The sequence below is a fragment of the Oncorhynchus tshawytscha genome, linkage group LG02, assembly GCF_018296145.1.
Source record: "Oncorhynchus tshawytscha isolate Ot180627B linkage group LG02, Otsh_v2.0, whole genome shotgun sequence".
In the NCBI taxonomy this organism is placed as follows: domain Eukaryota; kingdom Metazoa; phylum Chordata; class Actinopteri; order Salmoniformes; family Salmonidae; genus Oncorhynchus; species Oncorhynchus tshawytscha.
Genome location: NC_056430.1, coordinates 12,261,447 through 12,287,043, shown reverse-complemented (window position 1 = coordinate 12,287,043; position 25,597 = coordinate 12,261,447). Strand labels below are relative to the sequence as shown.

The window sequence follows — 25,597 nt, the reverse complement described above, 5'->3', positions numbered from 1 at the left end:
TTGCCTGATCCCGCAGCGTCAGCGGTGGTGTTGGGGGGGAGCAAGGCAATCCGTGCGTCGAAAACGTCAGTGAAGCAGCATGGCGGAGATGTGGTTGGAGTGTCTGTGCTCTGAGTGTGTGGGGAAAAAACACTCTCAGCCGATTTAACAAGAAAGATCAGTGTCTATTGCATTTTTTTTTTTTGTTGTCAAATAAGTGTTTATCTAAGATGGAGAGCCACAGTGGTGGCAGCGTCCCTGCATCGAAATACAGCTCAGTGAAATATTACATCCCACCCGAGACTTACGTTACACCAAGTCAAGATGGCGAGCACTCTGGTACCGAGCAAGCTGGTGGTACCGAGACTAGACCGAGAACTGGAGTGTCTTCTACTCAATATATTCCAAAGGCGGGGGACCGCTTGAACTTTCAAATACCGAGAAAGAACAAAGAAAAGAGAGGTAGCTACTTTCTCAATAGCTAAATTCGCCGTATATGCTAGCTAGCTGATGTTTTCCCACATTTAAATAATGCTAACGTTACTGCATGCTAGCTGGTAGCTAAGCTAGCTAGCTAGTTGTAAACAAACTGTATTCCATCTGTCTGATCATTGAATTTGACCCCGTTCAGCAAATAACTAGAGGGTAACGTTAGCTTGTTAATTTAGCATGTTCTTCGCTAAGGTCACCTGCTTTTATTGCACCTGAAATTGAAACATGGTTTAGCTGGTCAGGTAGCTACTTTAGCTAGGTAGTCATTGGAGTGTAGAGTGGAGGTGGGCACTACATGAGAGTTGTGTTAGTTCGATGTCTTGTGTGAAATGTGCATGCTGTTAGCCTACATCTTTACACACCGTTTCAGCAGGTAACGTTAGCACGCTGGTAGTCTTTGTTTGGACACACCCACAGTCCCTGACTTTGGATCCTAAATACAGGGAACAAGTCCGAGACAACCTGTTCTACAGGACACAATTTAGAGGTACAATTTCTCGAGACCCAATTAGTCAGTATGTCGTAGTGTTTTGTATGTTATCGATAGAAAAAAATGTTGGATCAGAATAATATATATTTGATTTGATTTGTTACTCTGAAAAGTGTACTCTGGGTGTGTTTTTATTGCCGGGCAATTTCTAGCCCTTGATCATCTTTGTTCCGTTACACTCGTAAGATTATTCAGACCCCTTGACTTTATCCACATTTGTTACGTTACTGTTTTTACTATAAAATTAATTAAAATATTTGTTTTCCTCAATCTACACACAATACCCCATAATGACAAAGCTAAAACAGATTTAGAACATTTTGCAAATCTATTAAAAAACCCAGAAATACCTTATTTACATAGGTTTTCAGGCCCTTTGCTATGAAACTCGAAATTGAGCTCAGGTGCATCCTGTTTCTATTGATCATCCTTGAGATGATTGGAGTCCACCTGTGGTAAATTATATTGATTGGACGTGATTTGGTAATGCACACACCTGTCTATATAAGGTCCCACAGTTGAAAGTACATTTCAGAGCAAAAACCAAGCCATGAGGTCAAAGGAATTGTCCGTAGAGCTCCGAGACGGGATTGTGTCAAGGGACAGCTCTGGGGAAGGGTACCGAAAAATGTCTGCAGCATTGAAGGTTCCCACGAATACAGTGGCCTCCATCATTCTTAAATCGAAGACTTTTGAAATCACCAAGACTCTTCCTAGTGCTAGCCGCCCGCCCAAACTGAGCAATCAGGGGAGAAAGGGCTTTATCAGGGACGTGGCCAAGAATCCAATGGTCACTCTGACAGAGCTCCAGAGTTCCTCTGTGGAGATGGGAGAACATTCCAGAAGGACAACCATCTCTGCAGCACTCCACCAATCAGGCCTGTATGATAAAGTGGCCAGACAGAAGCCACTCCTCAGTAAAAGGCACATGAGAGCACGCTTAGTTTGCCAAAAGGCACCTAAAGGACTCAGACCATGAGAAACAAGATTCTCTGGTCTGATGAAATCAAGAGAAGCCAGGTTTCCTCCAGCATCATGTCTGTAGGAAACCTGGCACCATCCCTACGGTGAAGTACAGTGGTGGCAGCATCTTGCTGTGGGGATATGTTTTAGCGGCAGGGCCTGGGAGACTAGTCGGGATCGAGGGAACGGTGAACAGAGCAAAGTAAGAACAAAGTTCAAATCAAATCAAATTTTATTTGTCACATACACATGGTTAGCAGATGTTAATGCGAGTGTAGCGAAATGCTTGTGCTTCTAGTTCCGACAATGCAGTAATAACGAGCAAGTAATCTAACTAACAATTCCAAAAAAAACTACTGTCATACACAGTGTAAGGGGATAAAGAATATGTACATAAGGATATATGAATGAGTGATGGTACAGAGCAGCATAGGCAAGATACAGTAGATGATATCGAGTACAGTATATACATATGAGATAAGTATGTAAACCAAGTGGCATAGTTAAAGTGGCTAGTGATACATGTATTACATAAGGATGCAGTCGATGATATAGAGTACAGTATCAACGTATGCATATGAGATGAACAATGTAGGGTAAGTAACATTATATAAGGTAGCATTGTTTAAAGTGGCTAGTGATATATTTACATCATTTCCCATCAATTCCCATGATTAAAGTGGCTGGAGTAGAGTCAGTGTCATTGACAGTGTGTTGGCAGTAGCCACTCAATGTTAGTGGTGGCTGTTTAACAGTCTGATGGCCTTGAGATAGAAGCTGTTTTTCAGTCTCTCGGTCCCAGCTTTGATGCACCTGTACTGACCTCGCCTTCTGGATGGCAGCGGGGTGAACAGGCAGTGGCTCGGGTGGTTGATGTCCTTGATGATCTTTATGGCCTTCCTGTAGCATCGGGTGGTGTAGGTGTCCTGGAGGGCAGGTAGTTTGCCCCCGGTGATGCGTTGTGCAGACCTCACTACCCTCTGGAGAGCCTTACGGTTGAGGGCGGTGCAGTTGCCATACCAGGCGGTGATACAGCCCGCCAGGATGCTCTCGATTGTGCATCTGTAGAAGTTTGTGAGTGCTTTTGGTGACAAGCCGAATTTCTTCAGCCTCCTGAGGTTGAAGAGGCGCTGCTGCGCCTTCCTCACGATGCTGTCTGTGTGAGTGGACCAATTCAGTTTGTCTGTGATGTGTATGCCGAGGAACTTAAAACTTGCTACCCTCTCCACTACTGTTCCATCGATGTGGATGGGGGTGTTCCCTCTGGTGTTTCCTGAAGTCCACAATCATCTCCTTAGTTTTGTTGACGTTGAGTGTGAGGTTATTTTCCTGACACCACACTCCGAGGGCCCTCACCTCCTCCCTGTAGGCCGTCTCGTCGTTGTTGGTGATCAAGCCTACCACTGTTGTGTCGTCCGCAAACTTGATGATTGAGTTGGAGGCGTGCATGGCCACGCAGTCGTGGGTGAACAGGGAGTACAGGAGAGGGCTCAGAACGCACCCTTGTGGGGCCCCAGTGTTGAGGATCAGCGGGGAGGAGATGTTGTTGCCTACCCTCACCACCTGGGGGCGGCCCGTCAGGAAGTCCAGTACCCAGTTGCACAGGGCGGGGTCGAGACCCAGGGTCTCGAGCTTGATGACGAGCTTGGAGGGTACTATGGTGTTGAATGCCGAGCTGTAGTCGATGAACAGCATTCTCACATAGGTATTCCTCTTGTCCAGTTGAATGAGGCTGTAAAGTAACGTAACAAAAATGTAGAAAAAGTCTAGGGCTCGTTAAACTTTCAGAATGCATTATAAGTAATTGGATGAAGACAGACAGAAAACAGAGGGAACGCGTGCTAATTAGACAATCATGCTCCGAACACCTGTGTGTGTATTGGAAGAAGGAAGCCAGGAACGTGTTGTAACTGAAAAATACTGTCCGCTGCAACTGTATTAAAGCAGGTTGAAACAGCCTACAGTAAGTGTATATTTTGCATTTGTGAAATTATTTTGTGATTTGAAAGGGAAGGCTTTATGATTCTATCACAATTTCAAATAAAATTGTATTAGTCACATGCACCGAATACAACAGGTGTAGACCTAACAGTGAAATGCTTACTTATGAGCCCCTAACCGACAGTGCAGTTTCAAATAATATGAATAAGAATAAGAGATACAAGTAATTAAAGGGTAGAGTTCATTAAAGTTACTATGCATAGATAATAACAGAGTGGCAGTGGTGTGGAGAGGATGTGAATAGTCTGGGTAGCCATTTGACTAGATGTTCAGGAGTCTTGGGGGGTAGAAGCTGTTTAGAAGCCTCTTGGATTTGGCACTCCGGTACCGCTTGCCGTGTGGTAGCGGAGAGAACAGTCTCTATGACTAGGGTGGCCACTACCCTCTGTAGTGCCTTGCGGTGGGAGGCAGAGCAGTTGCCACACCAGGCAGTGATGCAACCAGTCAGGATGCTTTCGATGGTGCAGCTGTAGAACCTTTTGAGGATCTGAGGTCTGAGGACCCAGGCCAAATCTTTTCAGTCCCTGAGCGGGAATAGGTTTTGTTGTGCTCTCTTCACTACTGTCTTGGTGTGTTTTGACCATGTTAGTTTGTTGGTAGTATGGACACCAAGGAACTTGAAGGTCTCAACCTGCTGCACTGCAGCCCCGTCGATGAGAATGGGGGTGTGCTCGGTCCTCTTTCCTGTAGTCCACAATCATAGCTCTAGCACCACACAGCCAGGTCTCTGACCTCCCTATAGGCTTTCTTGTTGTTGTCGGTGATCAGGCCTACCACTGTTGTCATCGGCAAATGTAATGATGGTGTTGGAGTTGTGCCTGGCCGTGCAGTCATGAGTGAACAGGGAGTATAGAAGGGGGCTGAGCACGCACCCCTGAGGGGCCCCTGTGTTGAGGATCAGCGTGGCGGATGTGTTGTCACCTAGCCTTACCATCTGGGGGAGGCTCAACAGGAAGTCCAGGATCCAGTTGCAGAGGGAGGTGTTTAGTCCCAGGGTCCTTAGCTTATTGATGAGCTTTGAGGGCACTATGGTGTTGAACGCTGAACTGTAGTCAATGAATAGCATTTTCACGTTAGGTGTTCCTTTTGTCCAGGTGGGAAAGGGCAGTGTGGGGTGAAATAGAGATTGCGTCATCTGTGGATCTATTGGGGCGGTATGCCAATTGGAGTGGGTCCAGGGGTTTCTGGGATGATGGTGTTGAACAGCTGCACTGTTCTTCCAAGTAAACAAGTTTTTGTAAAATGTTCAGTGTGAATTGTTAAAAGTAGTCATTGTACATAGAGTTGTATGGTTTGTTTTTACTCTGCAATCATTGGTTTTTGTTTGGCCATCTTTAAATGAAAAATCTGAGTCTCCGTGTCACTCTCTATTATCATGTAATTGCCCTGCTGTTATCACAATTTCTGCAGAGCGTATTGGAGTAGGATTGCAGAGCTGTCTTTCAGTCATCCCCGGTTGCGAGATGCACTATTGAGAGCCAATTGTAGCCGCCTGCGCACATTTGTTGATATTACTTGTTAATTAGTGAATTATTTGCAAAGTTATACCATATTTTTGGTCAGCAAACAGGCTTCGTACAGTCATGAAATTCCTGGAAAAATCATGGTGTGTGTATTCAGCTGCTTGTGTGCAAACGTGAGTGGGCCAGAGGAGGGAGAGAGATTAGATAGCCAATTCAACACATATTGTTTATGCTGGATTGCAGGGGCGCAACTTTGGTTTTAGAAGTGGGAGGGGTGTAACAATTATTTTTACCCAGTCGGGTAAACACTCAACAGCCTACCCAACCTCTCGGAGGCGTCCACATGGTCCTGAAGCACACCGTTGCCTTGTTTTGTATCATATTCCAATGCTAAAACTGGGGGGATGACAAAAATGCTAATGTCCCCAGTGAAAGTTGCACCCCTGCCGGCTAGTTCTCGGTAGTTAACTATTTAGCCATTATCATGTATTAATCTAATTGTCATGTCCGATTTCCTAAACTTTCCATCGGCGTAACCGCAAATGGTGACACGCAATTGATGAAAAAACGCTGCTTAGCCTAATCAGGTTGTAAACCGCATCTCCAGAGGCCAATATTGGGAGCTGAGAAATTACTGACACTGTTGAATAGAGGGGAATCCCCTATATTCAACATTGGTCATGTCATTCTGACAACTTTAAAATATATTCCTAGAATAACCTAATTTAAAAATATCTCCCGTACTTGTCGAAGGGACAAGTGGCAAAAAAATAAAAAATCGCACCCTGTGTATGTACAGTGGGGCAAAGTATTTAGTCAGCCACCAATTGTGCAAGTTCTCCCACTTAAAAAGATGAGAGAGGCCTGTAATTTTCATCATAGGTACACTTCAACTATGACAGACAAAATGAGAAGGAAAAAAAATCCAGAAAATTACATTGTAGGATTTTTAATGAATTTATTTGCAAATTATGGTGGAAAATAAGTTTTTGGTCAATAACAAAAGTTTATCTCAATACTTTGTTATATACCCTGTGTTGGCAATGACAGAAGTCAAACGTTTTCTGTAAGTCTTCACGAGGTTTTCACACACTGTTGCTGGTATTTTGGCCCATTCCTCCATGCAGATCTCCTCTAGAGCAGTGATGTTTTGGGGCTGTTGCTGGGCAACACGGACTTTCAACTCCCTCCAAAGATGTTCTATAGGGTTGAGATCTGAAGACTGGTTAGGCCACTCCAGGACCTTGAAATGCTTCTTACGAAGCCACTCCTTCGTTGCCCGGGCGGTGTGTTTGGGATCATTGTCATGCTGAAAGACCCAGCCACGTTTTCAATGCCTTCAATGCCCTTGCTGATGGAAGGCGGTTTTCACTAAAAATCTCACGATACATGGCCCCATTCTTTCCTTTACACGGATCAGTCGTCCTGGTCCCTTCGCAGAAAAACAGCCCCAAAGCATGATGTTTCTACCCCCATGCTTCACAGTAGGTATGGTGTTCTTTGGATGCAACTCAGTATTCTTTGTCCTCCAAACACGACGAGTTGAGTTTTAGCAAAAAGTTATATTTTGGTTTCATCTGACCATATGACATTCTCTCAATCTTCTTCTGGATCATCCAAATGCTGTCTAGCATACTTCAGACGGGCCTGGACATGTACTGGCTTAAGCAGGGGGACACGTCTGGCACTGCAGGATTTGAGTCCCTGGCGGCGTAGTGTGTTACTGATGGTAGGCTTTGTTACTTTGGTCCCAGCTCTCTGCAGGTCATTCACTAAGTCCCCCCTTGTGGTTCTGGGATTTTTGCTCACCGTTCTTGTGATCATTTTGACCCCACGGGGTGAGATCTTGCGTGGAGCCCCAGATCGAGGGAGATTATCAGTGGTCTTGTATGCCTTCCATTTCCTAATAATTGCTTCCACAGTTGATTTCTTCAAACCAAGCTGCTTACCTATTGCAGATTCAGTCTTCCCAGCCTGGTGCAGGTCTACAATTTTGTTTCTGGTGTCCTTTGACAGCTCTTTGGTCTTGGCCATAGTGGAGTTTGGAGTGTGACTGTTTGAGGTTATGGACAGGTGTCCTTTATACTGATAACAAGTTCAAACAGGTGCCATTAATACAGGTAACGAGTGGAGGACAGAGGAGCGTCTTAAAGAAGAAGTTACAGGTCTGTGAGAGCCAGAAATCTTGCTTGTTTGTAGGTGACCAAATACTTATTTTCCACCATAATTTGCAAATAAATTCATAAAAAATCCTACAATGTGATTTTCTGGATTTTTTTTCTTCTATTTTTGTCTGTCATAGTTGAAGTGTACCTATGATGAAAATGACAGGCCTCTCTCATCTTTTTAAGTGGGAGAACTTGCACAATTGGTGGCTGACTAAATCATTTTTGGCCCCACTGTATGTGTGGGACACTTTAGTGCTTGATTCTAGATTTCTGAATTATTTTGTCACGGGACAAATTAAATTGTGATTGGGATAGACAGACTTGTTGAACTGACCAACCTGACTGTCTCTTGTCTCCAACAGCCTTGTTCCAGTATGTGTCGTCAGAGTCCCGGGAGTTTGAAGACATCTTGACCATCCTGTCATCCAACTACAGAGAAGCCAGCTCCAACGGGATGTTCATGTACACCAAGCCAAGACTGGTCCACAGTGAGCTGCTGGAGAAGGACGTAAGCAATGCTTTAGGCCGGCTGACGTCACCCAGAAATGCCATTTCATCTGCAGCGCAGATGTTTTTTCATATTTTCTTTTAATCATTGTTTGATTATTGTTTGACAGTTTGTAGAGAAAAGGAGAGAGCTGAAGCAGGATGGGAGGACTGAGAAGGAACTGGAGGAGACCCATTGTTTCCTGATGGCTGACACCACCAAGGTAAGAACCTATTTTTTATTTTTTTACCTTTATTTAACTAGGCAAGTCAGTTAAGAACAAATTCTTATTTTCAATGACAGCCTAGGAACAGTGGGTTAAAAAATTGTGAGTAGGTGGAATACTGGTACCTGTTCAGGGGCAGAATGACAGATATTGTACCTTGTCAGCTCGGGGATTTGAACTTGCAACCTTCCGGTTACTAGTCCAACGCTCTAACCACTAGGCTACGCTGCCGCGTATACTCAATCTATGTATGATTGAGTATACATATTATGTCTAATAATACTGTTATACCCCTGGTTATAGCTGCCATGGATCTGTGAGAAGGGCCTGCTTGTGGGGCACAGCTGGATCACAGCTCTGGGGAACCCCTCCAAGGGTAAGGTCGTTGTCCATCCACTTTTGGGCTATTTAAACCTGACAAAGTGTTGGAACATGTAGTTATTGAAGTTTTGTGTTATACAGATATTTGTAAACCGAAGTGAGGCTAATTGTAGAACATCTTACATTTTTTGGGATAGTAAAACCAAAGATTTTTATCACTAAGAGACCATCTTTTCCCACAGCCGTCCAATGGGCTTCCTCTCACCTTTCACATTTATACATCCAGTGAAATATGTCTCATTGTTCCATCTGTGGTAAAACGGTTATAAGGAGGATTAGGACTGAATTGTTTCTGTTGTGTCTTTCAGGTGTTTATCTGTCTAAAAACTCAGACCTACTGCAGATCAATCCTTTTAACCCTGGAGTCATGGGAGAGATCATCATATTCAAGGTCATCAAGGTAACTAAAACTACCATTGGTTGTTTTTCTCAAAAGTTCTCGTCCTTACGTGGTCAGGGAAAATTCAAGGTCATTTTGAACATATAAATGAAAGTGCTCTCTCTCTCACAGGGTAAAGTGAAGAGCATCTATGAGAACATGTCAAAGAACCTTCTGGACCCCACGCCCAAGTTTGACAGCCATTTCTCCAAGAACGCCAGCAAAGTGACATCTCTCACCTCCTATAGAGCATACGAGCTTACTCAGGTAAATACTGGTACCGACAACATTGTGTGTAGAGGACGGGGCTCAGTAGATGTGTTATACCGATTACTTACTGATACTGTTTGTTTGGAAAACAGAAACATCTGTCAAATCAAACTGAATATGCAAGTGCGGCATTAAAGTTTCTTGTGTTTACGTCGTCATACTGGAAGTCCCATTCTGTCCTGTTCGTCTACTCTTTCCCCCCACAGCAATACTTCTATGAGTATGACTTTGATGAGCTGAAGTCTCGGCCGAGACACGTGTGTCCCTATGCAGTGGTCTCTTTCCAGTTCAAAGGCAAAGATGCTCCTCTTCAAGCCAAGCCCATAGCTCCCCTGAGGTACTCCAGCACAGATAGAACAATGAGACGGGTATTTCACCGGATGTATAAATGTGAAGCATCTGCTTGGCGGTTCCTCTCACTACCAAATATGGTAGTGAGAGGAAGCACAGTGGCCGGCAGTGGGAGGAGATGGATTTTGGCCGACGTTCTGCAAATTTTCTCATCGATCAAACATTTGATCTCCATACAGTTGTCTGTTATGAACAGAGTGGATTCAGTTTTGTAGACTTTACCCTTTGCCAAAGTTTTAAAAAATAGCGTTATTTACAAGGAGTTTAAAGGCAAATTGAGTTATTGCAAACGCGCACTTCAGAGTAGGCGTTCCCTAACGTAAATATGTAGCTGCATGCTAGAATGGGCCAATAGGATCTCACTAGCTCGTACCAGGCTCTACCCACCTCCTTGCTTGTTCTGCCCACTATGACTAATTTGTTCCCATTGGAAATGACAGGCTGTGGCCTAATACAGGTGTATATGTGACAATGTTAGGTAAATTGTTGTTTTCTTTCGCTATTTAGGTCAAACAGCCAAACGTCTGAAGGAAGTACAGGTAATCCATATCTTTTGAGATTAATTCATGAACAGCGCAAAAAATATGGAGGGTTATTTAAATTGTAGTCATTGAGCAGTGCTCTTATCCAGAGCGACTTAATTGAGTAAGTCCAGTCATTGTGTGTGTTATTTGTTGGTGGCTGTATGATTGTCATGTCTCTTTGTCTACAGGCAGGAGTAAATACACAGTGTGGAGTGGAGAGCTGGTGAATGAGGGTAGAGCAGTGTCCCAGGTCTCTTTCTGCTCCTTCTCACCCCCCTTCCTGCCTTTCAAACTGTGAGTCATGTGACCTCCTTTACAAATCAATGTCAACTTGATAATGAAGTCATTGTTTATTTTTAATATTTGTTTTTCAGCCACATTACATCTACAGATGTCCACGTGAAGAGGATTGAATGTTAGTAAATGAACCTGTCTTTGTCTGTTTCTAGGCCTGAGAAGCTGGAGTTGGGTCTGGTGATGTGTATAGACCAGGTGAATCAGATGATCCCCTCAGCTTTGTTCTCCTGGAACCTGTACGCAGGCAGCCACGAAGGTACACATTACACACACACACACACTGGTTTTAAGCAGGTGCTGGAGATCAAGTAATATACACACTACCGTTCAAAAGTTTAGGGGCACTTAGAAATGTCCTTGTTTTTTACAACCGTTGTGCTGATTTAAAGAGGCAGTAAAACTGGCCTTTAGACTGGTTGAGTATCTGGAGCATTTGTGCATTTGATTACAGGCTCAAAATGGCCAGAAACAAAGAACTTTCTTCTGAAACTCGTCAGTCTATTCTTGATCTGAGAAATGAAGGCTATTCCATGTGAGGAATTGCCAAGAAACTGAAGATCTTGTACAACACTGTCTACTCCTCCCTTCACAGAACAGCGTAAACTGTCTCTAACCAGAATAGAAAGAGGAGTGGGAGGCTCTGGTGCACAACTGAGCAAGAGGACAAGTACATTAGTGTCTAGTTTGAGAAACAGGCGCCTCAAAGTCCTCAACTACAGCTTCATTAAATAGTACCCGCAAAACACCAGTCTCAATGTCAACAGTGAAGAGGCGGCTCTGGGAGGCTGGCCTTCTAGGCAGAGTTGCAAAGAAAAAGCCATCTCAGACTGGCCAATAAAAGGAAAAGAACACAGACACTGGACAGAAAAAAGATGGGAAAAAGTGTTGTGGACAGACCTCTAAGTTTGAGGAGTTCGGATCACAAGAAGAACATTTGTGAGACGCAGAAAAAATGAAAAGATGCTGAAGGAGTGATGACGCCATCTGTTAAGCATGGAGGAGGCAATGTGATGGTCTGGGGGTGCTGTGGTGTTAAAGTAGGAGACTTGGACAGGGTAAAAGGAACTTGAAGAAGGAAGGCACTTTGCAACGCCATGCCATACCCTGTGGACGGCGCTTAATTGGAGCCAATTTCCTCCTACAATAGGACAATGTCCCAAAGCACAGCTCCAAACTATGCAATAACTATTTAGGGAAGAAGCAGTCAGCTGGTATTCTGTTTATAATGGAGTGGCCAGCACAGTCACAGGATCTCAACGCTGTTGTGGGGGCAGCTTGACCGTATGGTTTGTAAGAAGTGACCATCAAGCCAATCCAACTTGTGGGAGGTGCTTCAGGAAGCATGGTGTGAAATCTCTTCAGATTTACCTCAACAAATTGACAACTAGAATGCCAAAGGTCTGCAAGGCTGTAGTTGCTGCAAATGGAGGATTATTTGACGAAAGCAAAGTTTGAAAGGCACTTATTTAAATTAAAAATCACTTATTTATAACCTTGTCAATGTCTTGACTATAATTCCTATTCATTTTGCAACTCATTTCATGTATGTTTTCATGGAAAACAAGGACATTTCTAAGTGACCCCAAACTTTTGACCAGTAGTGTACATTGTGTTCAGTGAGAAGTTAGAGTGCAAATTGTTAAGAAAAAAAATATTATTTTCAATGATGGCCTAGTAACAGTGGGTTAACTGCCTTGTTCAGGGGCAGAACGACAGATTTTTACCATGTTACCAATATAGCAGAGTATTCAAGACACATGAAAATTCCATTGGGAAATATAAACCGCACAATTAGAAAGACTCTGGGATTCGATCTTGCAACCTTTCGGTTACTAGTCCAACGCTCTAACCACTAGGCTACCTGCCGCCCCATGTTGTACAACATCGGTACCGGCTGTCTTTCTAATTGTGCGTTTTAGATTTCACAATGGAATTTATGCGTCTTGAATACTCAGCTGTTCCTGCCATAACCAACCAGCAATTTTGAAGAAGACCCGCTGCTATTCACAGGGCTTCTGTCTCTTCTGTAATGTCTGTGTGTTGGTATTGTAGTGTTGAAGAATGGAACCTACTGCAGTCTGCTGGAGGTAGTGGACAAGAGCAAGTCAGGTGACTTTCTGGCAGCACTGCTACAAGGCCTGGAGACACAGAGACTGGTAGGTCCAGCACCTCCTCCTGGAGAGCCACTGGGATTGCAGGCTTTTGCTCCCGGGCTGTTCTAACACCTGTTCCATGTGCAGGTGCTTGTCCATGCGTTGGCTGACAAAGGATTCCTCTTCCTCCTGTCTTCAGTTCAAATGGCTGCTCCAACTGGTAGGTCAAGAGTTTAAAGTCTTATGTGCTAAAACTGTGAAGAATGTAATTGCTCTAGTAATGATTGTGTTTTTCCAGAAAGAAGAGATGGGTGGAAAAGAGGCCTTCAAGCACTCTTTGTTTTTCAAGAGTCGAGGGATGTGACAAAATACAGTACAAATTGTCCAGCTACCCAGGAGCCTTTGCAGTCGTCATTTTCCCATGACACTGTGATGCCCCAGCTTAAAAGCTTTGTCCCGGCTCTGCATCATGCCCTGGTCAAAGTGCGCTGCAACCCGCCTGCTGACCTCTCGGCCGGGGTCGAGCACCAGGCCAGGGACTACCTAAGTGGACTTCACGATGGAAAGGTATAAATGTGTGACATGATAATGATATGCTATTGTAAACCAGGTAGTTTGCGTCCTGGATGCTGATTGGCTGAATCCCGTGGTATATTGAACATTATAAACTGGGTGGTTCGAGCGCTGAATGCTGATTGGCTGACAGCTATGGTATAGCAGACCGCATACTATGGGTATGACAAAACATGTATTTTTACTGCTCTAATTACATTGGTAACCAGTTTATAATAGCAATAAGGCACCTCAGGGGTTTGTGGTATATGGTCAATACACCACGGCTACGGGTGGTATCCAGGAACATGGTATATTGGCCATATACCACACATGTGCCGAATACAGTGAAATGCTTACTTACAAGCCCTTAACCAACAACGCAGTTAAGAAAATACCAACACAAAAAAAGTAAGAAAAACCAATAATTAAAGAGCAGCAGTAAATAACAATAGCAAGGATATATACAGGGGGTACCGGTACAGGGTCACCGGCGTTGAGGTAATTATGTACATGTAGAGTTATTAGAGGCTGAACAGTTTCTACACCAGCCTGTGATGCAACCAGCATTGTAGAAACTGTTCAGCCTCTAATAACTTTGTCGTGCCCTCTCCACGACTGTCTTGATGTGCTTGGACCATGTTAGTTTGTTGGGGATGTTGACGCCAAGGAACTTGAAGCTCTCAACCTGCTCCACTACAGCTCCGTCGATGAGAATGGGGGCGTGCTCGGTCCTCCGTTTCCTGTAGTCCACAATCATCTCCTTTGTCTCGATCACGTTGAGGGAGAGGTTGTTGTCCTGGCACCACACGGTCAGGTCTCTGGGTCCTTAGCTTAGTGATTAGCTTTGAGGGAACTATGGTGTTGAGTGCTGAGCTGCTGTAGTCAATGAATAGCATTCTCACATAGGTGTTCCTTTTGTCCAGGTGTGAAAGGGCAGTGTGGAGTGCCATAGACGTGAGTGCTACGGGTCGGTAGTCATTTAGGCAGGATACCTTAGTGTTCTTGGACTATGGTGGTCTGCTTGTAACGATGGTATTACAGACTCCGACAGGGAGAGGATGAAAATGTCAGTGAAGACACTTGCCAGTTGGTCAGCGCATGCTTGGAGTACACGTCCTGGAAATCCGTCTGGCCAGGCGGCCTTGTGAATGTTGACCTGTTTAAATGTCTTACTCACATCGGCAGCCGAGAGCGTGATCACACAGTCGTCCGGAACAGCTGGTGCTCTCATGCATTTTTCAGTGTTACTTGCCTCGACGCAAGCATAGAAGTTATTTAGCTTGTCTGGTAGGCTCATGTCATTGGGCAGCTCTCGGCTGTGCTTCCTTTTGTAGTTCCACATCTTACGAGCGTTGGAGCTGGTGTAGTACGATGCGATCTTATTCCTGTATTGACGCTTCGCCTGTTTGATGGTTCGTCGGAAGGCAGAGTGGGATTTATTTCAAGCATCTGGGTTACAGTCCCTCTCCTTGAAAGCGGAATCTCTACCCGTTAACTCAGTGCGGATGTTGCCTGTAATCCATGGCTTCTGGTTGGGGTATGTATGTACAGTCACTGTACAGACGACGTCATCGATGCACTTATTGATAAAGCCAGTGACTGATGTGGTTGTACTCCTCAAAGCCTTCGGAGGAATCCCGGAACATATTCCAGTCTGTGCTAGAAAAACAGTCTTAGTAGCTTAGCAACTGCTTCATTTGACCACTGTTTATTTAATAGACTGGTGCTTCCTAGTGCTTCCTTAAATATATTTGTTTTCGCTAGATTTCTGTCTGGAGTCAAAGTTTTCCCCATATCGTCCAAAGACAGCCATAAGGTGCATGTTATTGATGATCTATTGGGTTTGTTATACTGTCAACCTTTCTGTATGACATGGAGCTAGTGATTTTCCATGCAAGCAGATGGTAAAGTACTGCATCATCTCTCCTCTCTAGCTCCGCCACGTTCCCATGACTGAGTACGACACCAAGCTGGATGACCGAGGGAAGCTGTTCCCGGCTCCAAAACACCACAAGCTCAACATGGAGGGCTACCTGCGCTCCTACGTCTACAGCCCTAACCTCTACACCATGCCCGTGGTCCGAGCCAAGGAGATGATGGAGAGTTACTGTGTCGTGCCTGATGACATCAGTCCTGTGGCTGATAGTGAGGGTGGTAGTAGGGCCAGCGGGGACAAGCCAGTGGTAGGGTCAAAGGTCAAGCCTAATGGTCCCACTGCTGCCCAGCCTCCGGCGGTCCAGGTTAACCTCTCTCCGTTTCAGTCTCGCACTGACTCCAACCTTCAGAAGGTGAAGGAGCTGATCAACTTGATACTGAAGTGTCGGAAGAATGCAGAGGGGGATGTGAGGAAGAGGGGAGAGGCGCAGGGAGGAGCGAAGGAGGGGGCAGGCCTGTTGGACCCCCGTGGGCTGAAGAGGAAGCTGGAGAGGGAGACTGCAGAGAGGACTCTGAAGTACCTGAAAAAGGCCTCACAGGAGAGGGGCGGAGTGGACAGCAGACCAGGTATGGTAGGCCTTACTGAGGGGTGGTGCCTTGGAATTGTTTCAATACTGTGGCACTGTCTTTGGGATAACATGGGTCCCAGAGTTTTCCCTTGACAGGTCATAATTAAAGCATAAGTTGAAGTTGATATCGAACTTCTCGTCGATCTAGGCTCTCAGGAGGACAACTTCCTGACTCCTACCAAAACTGATACATTACATCTTGAGTTGATCCCAATCTATCTTCTGTTCTCTCACTTCCTCCCTCTAGCTGAAGGGGGCAAGAACCCGTCCTGTCTGTCCTCTCTGATGCTCCATAGTGTGGGTCTGAAAGACGTGGACCTGAGGAGAGACGGATCAGAGGCTGCAGTCAAGTTACTGAAAATGTTAACCAGCCTGAAGAATGCTGCAGGGCAACAGCCACAGAGTTCTGAGGGCAGAGGAGGAGGGTCAAGAGAGGGGGCGGAGCAAACTGAAGCTCTGCTGTTTGATAGGATGATCAAGCTGGGTCTGCCGCCCAATCAGGACATTGACCTGAGGAAACGACCTTCTGGGGGCCTGCAGGACAAGGCTGACTACTTGGAGGTACTGAACTCATCTGGCATTAGCATCACTTCAAAGAGGATATCCCCTACTCTGATATGCTTCCAATTACTTAACTACTTAGGAGCTATCGGTATGAATTCAATTACTGTAAATCCAAGTGCAATATGGGTGTGTCCTATGTGTACATGACATTGTATTATCATGTGTCTCTCTGTAGGAGCAGGCAGCAGGCAGTATGAGCAGTCTGGAAGGCTTCAGCCCCAGTTCCAATGGTGAAACGCCCAGGAGATCGCACTCGCAATGTCAGGGGGAGGAGCAGATTCCATGGGTCCTCATCCCCATTACAGGTAAGGATGGACTATCATGTTCCCTCTGTATCGCCGGGAGGGGTCTTGCAATGTGCAGCCCTTCCCCAGGCCCCTCTACATCCAAGCCTGTCAAGTGCGGAGATGCAACAATCGAGGCTGTTCTGAGGGCAAAAGGGGGTGCAACCCAATATTAGGAAGGTGTTCCTAATGTTTTGTACACGCAGCGTATGCTATGTAGAACATAAATTGGTGTATCTCGGGCATGTACAGTATGGGATCATGGCAGCTCTATATAGGCAAGCCTCAGACCAGCTCTGCTTGGAGATACCAGGTTCACGGGACATCACTTACAAAAGGTCGACCTCTTCAGAGGAAAGGAAGGTCCGGTGATTGCCCTCGACTGCAGCCTTCCTCTTTCGCCACATGCTCGATGACCTTCCCAACCAATCTGGATCGGGCATCGGCTCAACCTTTGTCTGCGTTTATTGTAGCCTATCAAATGGCCTATAATAGCGTCAGATTTTAAATTTCGTTTGATTGAAAATAAGTGTTAAGCTCATTAGGCCTATATTACAAATAGTATATTGCCAAATGTGATTGTCATATAGGCTACACCACTGACATTATTATAGCAACAAACTACAGAGTAGGCTGGCCTAAAATTATACGAAGTCAGTCAAAATACTTTTGGGATATTTTAGCCATATATAGATACAGAAAGTAAATTCAAACTCACTAAAGGGTTTTGTTGGATTTTTTCTCTCAAATAAAGTCAGTATTAGATCCTTTTTCTAGGCACTCAAGTGAAGATCGGAGGTCTAGGCTATATCTTGTCTTCTGATGGGCCGCTAAGCCCGTCGTCTTCTGATGGGCCGCTGGTGCAGTCACTCTTCCATAGGCTACCTGTGAGGAGCAGTGAATCTGACTATCCTACTTTCCCTGCACCATCACTCACGTACCACAATAAGGAAATACTAGGAAGACTTAAGATGGGGGGGGGGATTTCTTTCTTATATGTATAAAGAAATGCTTGTTTACTTGTCTGTGAGAAACTGATATGTGACACTATTATGATATTTACTAATACCTTTTCCTCCTGTGTAGGGCTGAAGTGGAAGAAGTACTGCCAGAGAGAGAAGGACAACCCTCAGGACCCGCGCTTCGTACCCCAGATCCCCATGGCAACCAGCAGCTACCCCCGCTGTGTTCTGGAGCGAAGGGAAAGAAACATCACCCCTACCCTAGAGGAGCACCCAGAGCGTAGCCCCAGTCCTCCCCTAGAGGAGCACCCAGAGCCTAGCCCCAGTCCTCCCCTAGAAGAGCACCCAGAGCCTAGCCCCAGTCCTCCCCTAGAGGAGCCCAGTCCCTGTCCCAGTCCCTACCCCAGTCCCTACCCCAGTCCCTGCTCCAGTCCCTACCCCAGTCCCATAGAGGATGATGAGCAATTAGCTGAAACCCCCTGTGACCCCACAGAAATAACCAACAATGAAAAGACAACCACAGACGAGACAAACCAGAGCCTCCTTCTGGTCCCTGTTACTCCAGAGAGCACCAGCCTCCCAGAGAAAAGCAGCAGCCCCTACCGTGAGCCAGGGCCAGCTGAAGAACCAACCCATACTAACCCCATAGAGGCTGGTCAGGAACAAGCTAAAGAACCAACCCATACTAGCCCCATAGAGGCTGGTCAGGAACAAGCTGAAGAACCAACCCATACTAGCCCCATAGAGGCTGATCAGGAACAAGCTGAAGGCAGTACAGGAAAATATATGCCAACTGTTGTGGCAGCTGAAGACCCAAACACAATAGAGGTTGAACAGGAGGAGGAGGTTAAAGAGGTAGAGGAACAGGTGAAAGGGGAGGAAGATGTGATAGAAGTGGTAGATGAGGAACCGGTGGAGGAGGGAGATAAGGAGGAGGAAGACCTGATGGAAGTGCTAGATGGGGTGGAAGAGCAGCTGGAGGAAGGGGAATTAGTGGAGGAAGAGAACGAACATGTGGAGACAGAGTTGAAACAGACAGGGCAGGTGTCACCCAGACCACCCTCCTCCATTCCTCCCATCCAGAATCCTCCTCCCATCCAGAATCCTCCTGTCCAGAGACCCGTTCTTACCAGAGTGGAAAGTATCCTGGACCAGCAGTTCAGTGACTTCTCCACAGAGATGCAGATCCTCCTGCTCAGAGAGAGCGTCCACTACAGCTCATCGCTCCTCCATACCCAGAATGCTTCACAGCAGCTCCCGGTGCATCCGCTCCTGCACTTCTCAGAGTACGTCTCCTTCTACAACTCGTCCCCTCCAATGCAGGCCTACGTCACCTCACTCCGAGACCGCATGGGCACCATCATAAACGTACAGGACCAATGGATTCCCGGCACGTTAGCCACCCAACCTGCCCTGGTCTCATCTATCACTAACCGCCACCATGCTAACCACTCTCCTCCAACCACTACATACTGGAACCATTCTTTCTGTGGCCCTGTGTCTCAGTCTGTCCCCAGCCACCGCCTCTCTCCTGCTCCTGGCCTTAGCCTTGCTGTGTCTCAGTCTGTCCCCAGCCACCGCCTCTCTCCTGCCCCTACTTCTGGCCTTGCTGTGTCTCAGTCTGTCCCCAGCCAGCACCTCTCTCCTGCTCCTGGCCTTGCTGTGTCTAAGTCTGTCCCCAGCAACCGCCTCTCTCCTGCCCCTACTCCTGGCCTTGCTGTGTCACAGTCTGTCCCCAGTCAGCGCCTCTCTCCTGCTCCTGGCCTTGCTGTGTCTCAGTCTGTCCCCAGCCACCGCATCTCTCCTGCCCCTGCTCCTGGCCTTGCTGTGTCTCAGTCTGTCCCCAGCCACCGCATCTCTCCTGCCCCTGCTCCTGGCCTTGCTGTGTCTCAGTCTGTCCCCAGCCACCGCATCTCTCCTGCCCCTGCTCCTGGCCTTGCTGTGTCTCAGTCTGTCCCCAGCCACCGCATCTCTCCTGCCCCTGCTCCTGGCCTTGCTGTGTCTCAGTCTGTCCCCAGCCACCGCATCTCTCCTGCCCCTGCTCCTGGCCTTGCTGTGTCTCAGTCTGTCCCCAGCCACCGCATCCCTGCCCCTGCTCCTGGCCTTGCTGTGTCTCAGTCTGTCCAGCCACCGCATCTCTCCTGCCCCTGCTCCTGGCCTTGCTGTGTCTCAGTCTGTCCCCAGCCACCGCATCTCTCCTGCCCCTGCTCCTGGCCTTGCTGTGTCTCAGTCTGTCCCCAGCCACCGCATCTCTCCTGCCCCTGCTCCTGGCCTTGCTGTGTCTCAGTCTGTCCTCAGCCACCGCCTCTCTCCTGGTCCTGGTCTTAGCCTTGCTGTGTCTCAGTCTGTCCCAAGTCGTCACTCTCCTGGCCTGTTTGCCCCTGGTCCTGATAGCTCAAACTCGTACAGTTCTCTACCTGTGTCTCATTTTAATAATAATAATAGCACAATGATTCCCTCTTCATCGTTTCCCGGCAAGGCCTATTCTCCTACTCTCTACCACAACCCACCACAGACACAGACGGGACTACCGCAACTCAGTCTAGCCCCCCTGTCCCTCCAACCACTGGACAGTCAATGGACAACTTCAACACAGAACCCTGATTCTGGCGGGAGACTGGGAACCTGTAAGCCAAGTGATATGTCAAAAGCAAATAATTGGACAACACAGAACACTGACTTGGATGTCCGAGGGCTACGAGCAAAGTTCACGCCTCAAACAAGTGCAATGTTTGAAGCAAAAGACGATGTCGTAATGTTGGATCAGCCGGTTTCAGAAGCCACCGTGGCGGCTCCACCTCCTCCTCGCACTCAGATGATTGACAGTTTGTCAGGGGTGGGCGGGCCAGTGGTAGAGCCTGTCCCAGGGCCAGGTCCCGCCTCCCCTTCAGCCATCAGTAGTCTGATCAGCCAGCTGAAGCCTGAGTTGTTCAGTAACCTGGTGGAGATTATAAAGGATGTCCAGAAGAACTCTGTCCAGTTCTACATCCACACACAGGAGAGGGAGAGGGAGGTCTCCCACCACATCAAGGTTATTGTAAAGCAACTGATCATGTAAAAATAGCTTTAGAAATGCATTTGAATGATTTGAATGGTGTCTGGGGTGAGCTTTATAAATACACATTTAAACATGGAGAGAGAGCTTGGTGTGTATGTATTGTAGTAGTGTCCATGTATGAAACTGACCTTGTTTCTCTCTCATCCCACTAGGAGTACCTCCAGAGGTTGGGTAACGTAGAACGCAGTCCTGTGAGTTTCCTGGAGAGAGAGAACCGGATGGACAAACTAATGGTTCTCATCCAGAACAAGGACATTGCAGCGCACATTCACAAGGTATACTACAATAATATGAAATATATCATGATATTTCTCTGAAATATATCCGTAATATACATCACACTACATTGTGCCTTTCTGAACGTGGACCTGGTAACTAACATGCTTGGCATCTTTAGTGTAATGAAAGAAAGTTGACCTGTTCTGCCATTGCCAGGTCATATCAGGTCGTAAAATCAGTAACATCAGGCAGGTCGTAACATCAGGCGGGTCGTAACATCAGGCAGGTCGTAACGGCAGGTCATAACATCAGGTCGTAACATCAGTCAGGTTGTAACGGCAGGTCATAACATCAGGTCGTAACATCAGTAACATCAGGTCGTAACATCAGTAACGGCAGGTCGTAACATCAGTAACGGCAGGTCGTAACATCAGTAACGGCTCTAAGGTGTTCTTAATAAAGTGTCAAGGCCGTTCCGCTCTAATAATGTGGTGTTGTGTTAATCATGTTGGTCAGATCCCGGCGCTGGTGCGGTTGAAGAGGCAGCCGTCGGTGATCTTCGCTGGAGTAGACAGTCTGGACGATGTGAAGAACCACACCTACAACGAGCTGTTTGTCTCTGGGGGATTCGTCGTCTCAGACGAGTTTGTCCTCAACCCTGACTACATCACTCACGGTGAGTCTTGAGTTTTAGTGGGGCAGCATACTAACATGAAGAAAACCACAAAGGTTAAGGAGACTCAGAAAACAGCAGGCTTGCACTAATGCTTTTGGATAGACATTGAGCACATGTGTCTGGGACTGGTGCATGGCCCCAACTGCCTGTTGTTTTATTGTTGACCAGCAGGGGGTTTTTACATTCTGTAATTGAGTGACATGTTGTTGTAGAGCGTCTGCGGGTGATTCTGATGTTCCTGGACCAACAGAACTCAGCAGAGAGCGTGTGGAGGTGGAGGGTCCACTGGAAGACCCAGAAGAAACTCAAGGAACAGTCCAGGTACTGGTGCTTTTGAAATGGTCAAGGTTCAATAGCTTCAGCATAAAATCATTATATTATGAACAAACTGGAAGGCAGTTTTTGTTGCTTTGGTGAAACTAGTATGTGCAAAACTCCAAACTAAGATTTAACTACATTTGACATTTTAGTCATTAAGCAGAGGACGCACTTATCCAGAATAACTGGGGCAATCCACATTTTTGGACTTATAAATTAATTATATGTACCCATTGATTCTTGGAAGAATATAACTTAAATGCCGTATGAGCTTAGTTCAACTGACGTACCCCATCAGAACCTAAAATATACGTTTGTTTTTACTTCAATTTTTGTAAACAAAATAAATGCAAACTGGGTAGCCTCAACCTGGTTAAAAACAATCATGTTGAGGTCTGAACATCCATAACATATCTATGAATTTGAGTGATAACATTTCTCCAGGCCCATCCCTCAGCTTTTTCCCAAAACAGTGGTGGGAGGATGCTTTGTTTCAACTGCTGATTGGCCGTAAATGCAATAAGTAGAAATTCTGTTCAAAGTGGCAGGGGAAAATTGGGATTTGTTTTCTAACTTCTCAGGTTTGATTAAACTCATTCTCCTCATCTCTGTCCCCATCAGGTTTAAAAGTGAAGCCAGGAAGATCTTGAACCTGCTGACCACGTACCAGAAGAAAAACATTGTGGAGTTCCTGCCATACCATGAGTGTGACGCTCCATCTCGCCCCGCCCCCGACCTGGACTGTCTCCTCAAGCTGCAGGCACAGCACATTCAGCAACGACACATCATCTTCCTCACGGGTAACACACACAACCTAGACTTTGATCAAGCTGCAGGCACAGCACATTCAGCAACGACACATCTTCCTCACGGGTAACACACACAACCTAGACTTTGATCAAGCTGCAGGCACAGCTTCAGCAACAACACATCTTCCTCACGGGTAACACACACAACCTAGACTTTGATCAAGCTGCAGGCACAGCACATTCAGCAACGACACATCATCTTCCTCACGGGTAACACACACAACCTCTTTGATCAAGCTGCAGGCACAGCACATTCAGCAACGACACATCTTCCTCACGGGTAACACACACAACCTAGACTTTGATCAAGCTGCAGGCACAGCACATTCAGCAACGACACATCTTCCTCACGGGTAACACACACAACCTAGACTTTGATCAAGCTGCAGGCACAGCACATTCAGCAACGACACATCTTCCTCACAGGTAACACACACGCTAAACTAGCGCTTCTCTTTGTTTTGCTGTTCCAGAGAGCCACTTCGAGATGTTCCCCCACTACTCCAGTACTGGCATCGTCATCGCCAACATCAACGACATCATGCACAACTTCGGTGGCCTAGTTGGTTTCCATGACATCAGAGACAAGCGGTCTACCTCAGTAGACCTCATAGCTGCAGCTACTACAGGTAGTTAATATGGGTCATATTTAGGAACAGGAGTTTTTCCACTGACCATAGCCTGTAACTAGTGCACAGAGTTTGTTCTGGTCAGGTGACATGGTCAGGCAATGCTGTTGGCCAATGGGATATTACAGGATCATATTGTTTGAGGGTAACAAGGCATCTAAACAGGATCTCTAGAGCACAGAACAATTCTGCCCTTCCTAATGTTTATTCCAATTGACCCATAACACTGTTAACCGTTTGTATTTTCCATCCACAGTCCGAGAGGAAAAGCATGTGCTGGAGGAACCGATCCTTCTGGACTCCCCCTCCTCCCCAGATCGCCTGGTGGACCGCCTGTCCACTCCGCTGAACGAGGATGACTTCCGTCCATCCCTCCCCGACCAGCTTGTTCCTGACGCGGGGACACCCATGGAGCTCAACTTCCAGGCCCTGAAGGAGGCCATCTCTCAGTTCAAGGCTGATAAGGCTGCTCGCTCACAGATGGCACCTCCAGAGGTGGATGGGGAGAGACCAGAGTCCCCACCAGGACCAAGGATTCCTGGCCTGGGTACAGACTCACCAGGGTGTCTAGGGGACTCTGGAGTTGGTTTCCTCACCCCTGGTCTCCTCACTCCTAGTTTCACCCCTTCCCCTGTCTCTCTCCTTGGTCCTGTCCCTCTCCGCTCCAGCCAGTCCCCTGCTGGGATCCAGAAGGAAGTGGGACTGACCCCCACATGGCAGGCTAAAGAAGCTACCCTCTCCTCACTCCACTCTAAGCTCGGTCTGAGTGTAACTGCTGGTGCCGACGTGACCAGTGATATGTCTTTGTGTGGCTCCCAGGGCAGACTGAACGCTTTCAGCAGTCACCGGGATCCTTTAGCTGGCATTGTCACTGAGGGCCATGGGGAGTCGGGGGCCACACCCAGCAACCCCCCAGGCCCTGAGCCTCCAAGGTCCCAGGGGGAGAACACTAAACCCAGCCCAGTAGAAGGCAGCCTCCAGGGGGGAGGAGGAATGACTGACAAAGCCCCTAGCAGCCCCCTCCCTGGTCCTCCAGGTCCCAGGGCAGCAGCCCCCCGGCCAGTTGGTGGTGGGGATTACATAGCGGCAGCGACAGACAGACTGGCACAGGCAGCCAGACAGCAGCAGAGAAACGGCTTGTTACCCATGCCTAATACACTGTTCCTGAACAGTAACCTCAATCTGCACAACCATGGCATGAGCATATTCCAAAGGCCCATGTTGAATAGGCTGGAAGGACCTGCAGGACGGGGGGGTATTAGACCATTGATGCCTAATGCCATTGGCTGGGCTAGGATGGGCCAGGCAGGGGGGTCAGAGTCCTGTCTATGGGGCCTTCAGCAGCAGAACATGGGGCTGGGGCGCCACACCTTCCCTTCACGACTGATGGGGAACCCTCATCACCCCTGGGGTAGTAACCAGACTGCTAACCAGGGGCGTGGGAATGGCCCTTGGAAGCGGTGACGAACGGCCGAGTGAACAAACAAGAGTTGTGTTCAGTAGGTATCAACCTGAAAACACTGAGGATATACCGGGATGTTCATTTTTGTTTTCTGTTGTGCCCAGATGGATAGAGAGCAACTAGCACGACTACCTACTTGACCGAGTCAAATCTCTTCTACACATTACATTTCTAACTGAACCCTCCTGTCCCAAACAGGCTCCACTAGTGAATCTTCATTTATGATCCTAAAGAAGCGCTTTACTTGACAGGAAATAATTTTTTCCCCCTTCCAGATGGTAAAGCCAGCTGTGGCCTGGCTGGTGCTGCCTGCTGATGATACTACTCACTAACCTGTCAGATCTTGTCAAACCAAACAATTATATTTGTATTTTCTAGGAAAACTTTTTGTTATTACTTGTTTGTTTAGGGGCTGTATTCAATCAGATCCCCTTTAGCCGACATCTGCGTAGCGGTTGTTTCGGCGGTGGAACAGCAGAGCTGTCAAATCCACTAGCAGCTCCTGGCATTATACCCAGTGGACATTGCCATTGTCTGAACGGTGTTGCATTAAGAGAAATCCCATTATAAGTTTGAACAGTGGAATGTGAGATGTAGTCTACACCTCCATTAGGAGATAGAAACCCTCAATATTAAGTTTCAGGATTGTTCAATTAGAGCGTGATTATTTCTATATAGCCTACACTTCCTCATTCTGAACGTCTAATGGGAGAGGGCCAGGTGTGGCTGAGTGACAATTATCACAAGAGCAGCTGCTCACCGATTTGATGCCTCAGTTTGACCTTCAACACCACTAAACCATCCACTATGCTACGCTTGATCTGATTGAATCTAGGCCTAAATTAATATCCTTGTACCTTTTTTGGTTTTGTAAAGAAGTATACTGTAGCCATGTGGCCTTGTACAGAAAACCAGTGGTTTTTATCTTAATGTTATTTTTTACAACTTTGTTTGTATTAAAACATGCTTGTCAAAATTATGGCTTTGTTTTGT

At 46.7% G+C, this 25,597-nt stretch overlaps 1 protein-coding gene across 1 annotated transcript; it reads left to right on the top strand.

Moving 5' to 3' along the window:
• Nucleotides 1-16: 16 nt before the first annotated feature.
• On the top strand, nt 17-25,583 carry tasora (transcription activation suppressor a). The gene is given in 24 exon segments (XM_024384006.2): nt 17-441; nt 7,919-8,064; nt 8,174-8,266; nt 8,573-8,645; nt 8,959-9,050; nt 9,162-9,296; nt 9,506-9,636; nt 10,158-10,189; nt 10,363-10,468; nt 10,624-10,727; nt 12,524-12,627; nt 12,712-12,784; nt 12,863-13,131; nt 15,054-15,621; nt 15,871-16,184; nt 16,363-16,492; nt 17,558-19,556; nt 19,558-20,464; nt 20,644-20,766; nt 21,227-21,386; nt 21,599-21,707; nt 22,326-22,504; nt 22,987-23,142; nt 23,399-25,583. Coding segments are annotated over 24 exon segments (7,443 nt in total). The 5' UTR covers nt 17-209; the 3' UTR covers nt 24,607-25,583.
• Nucleotides 25,584-25,597: the final 14 nt, after the last annotated feature.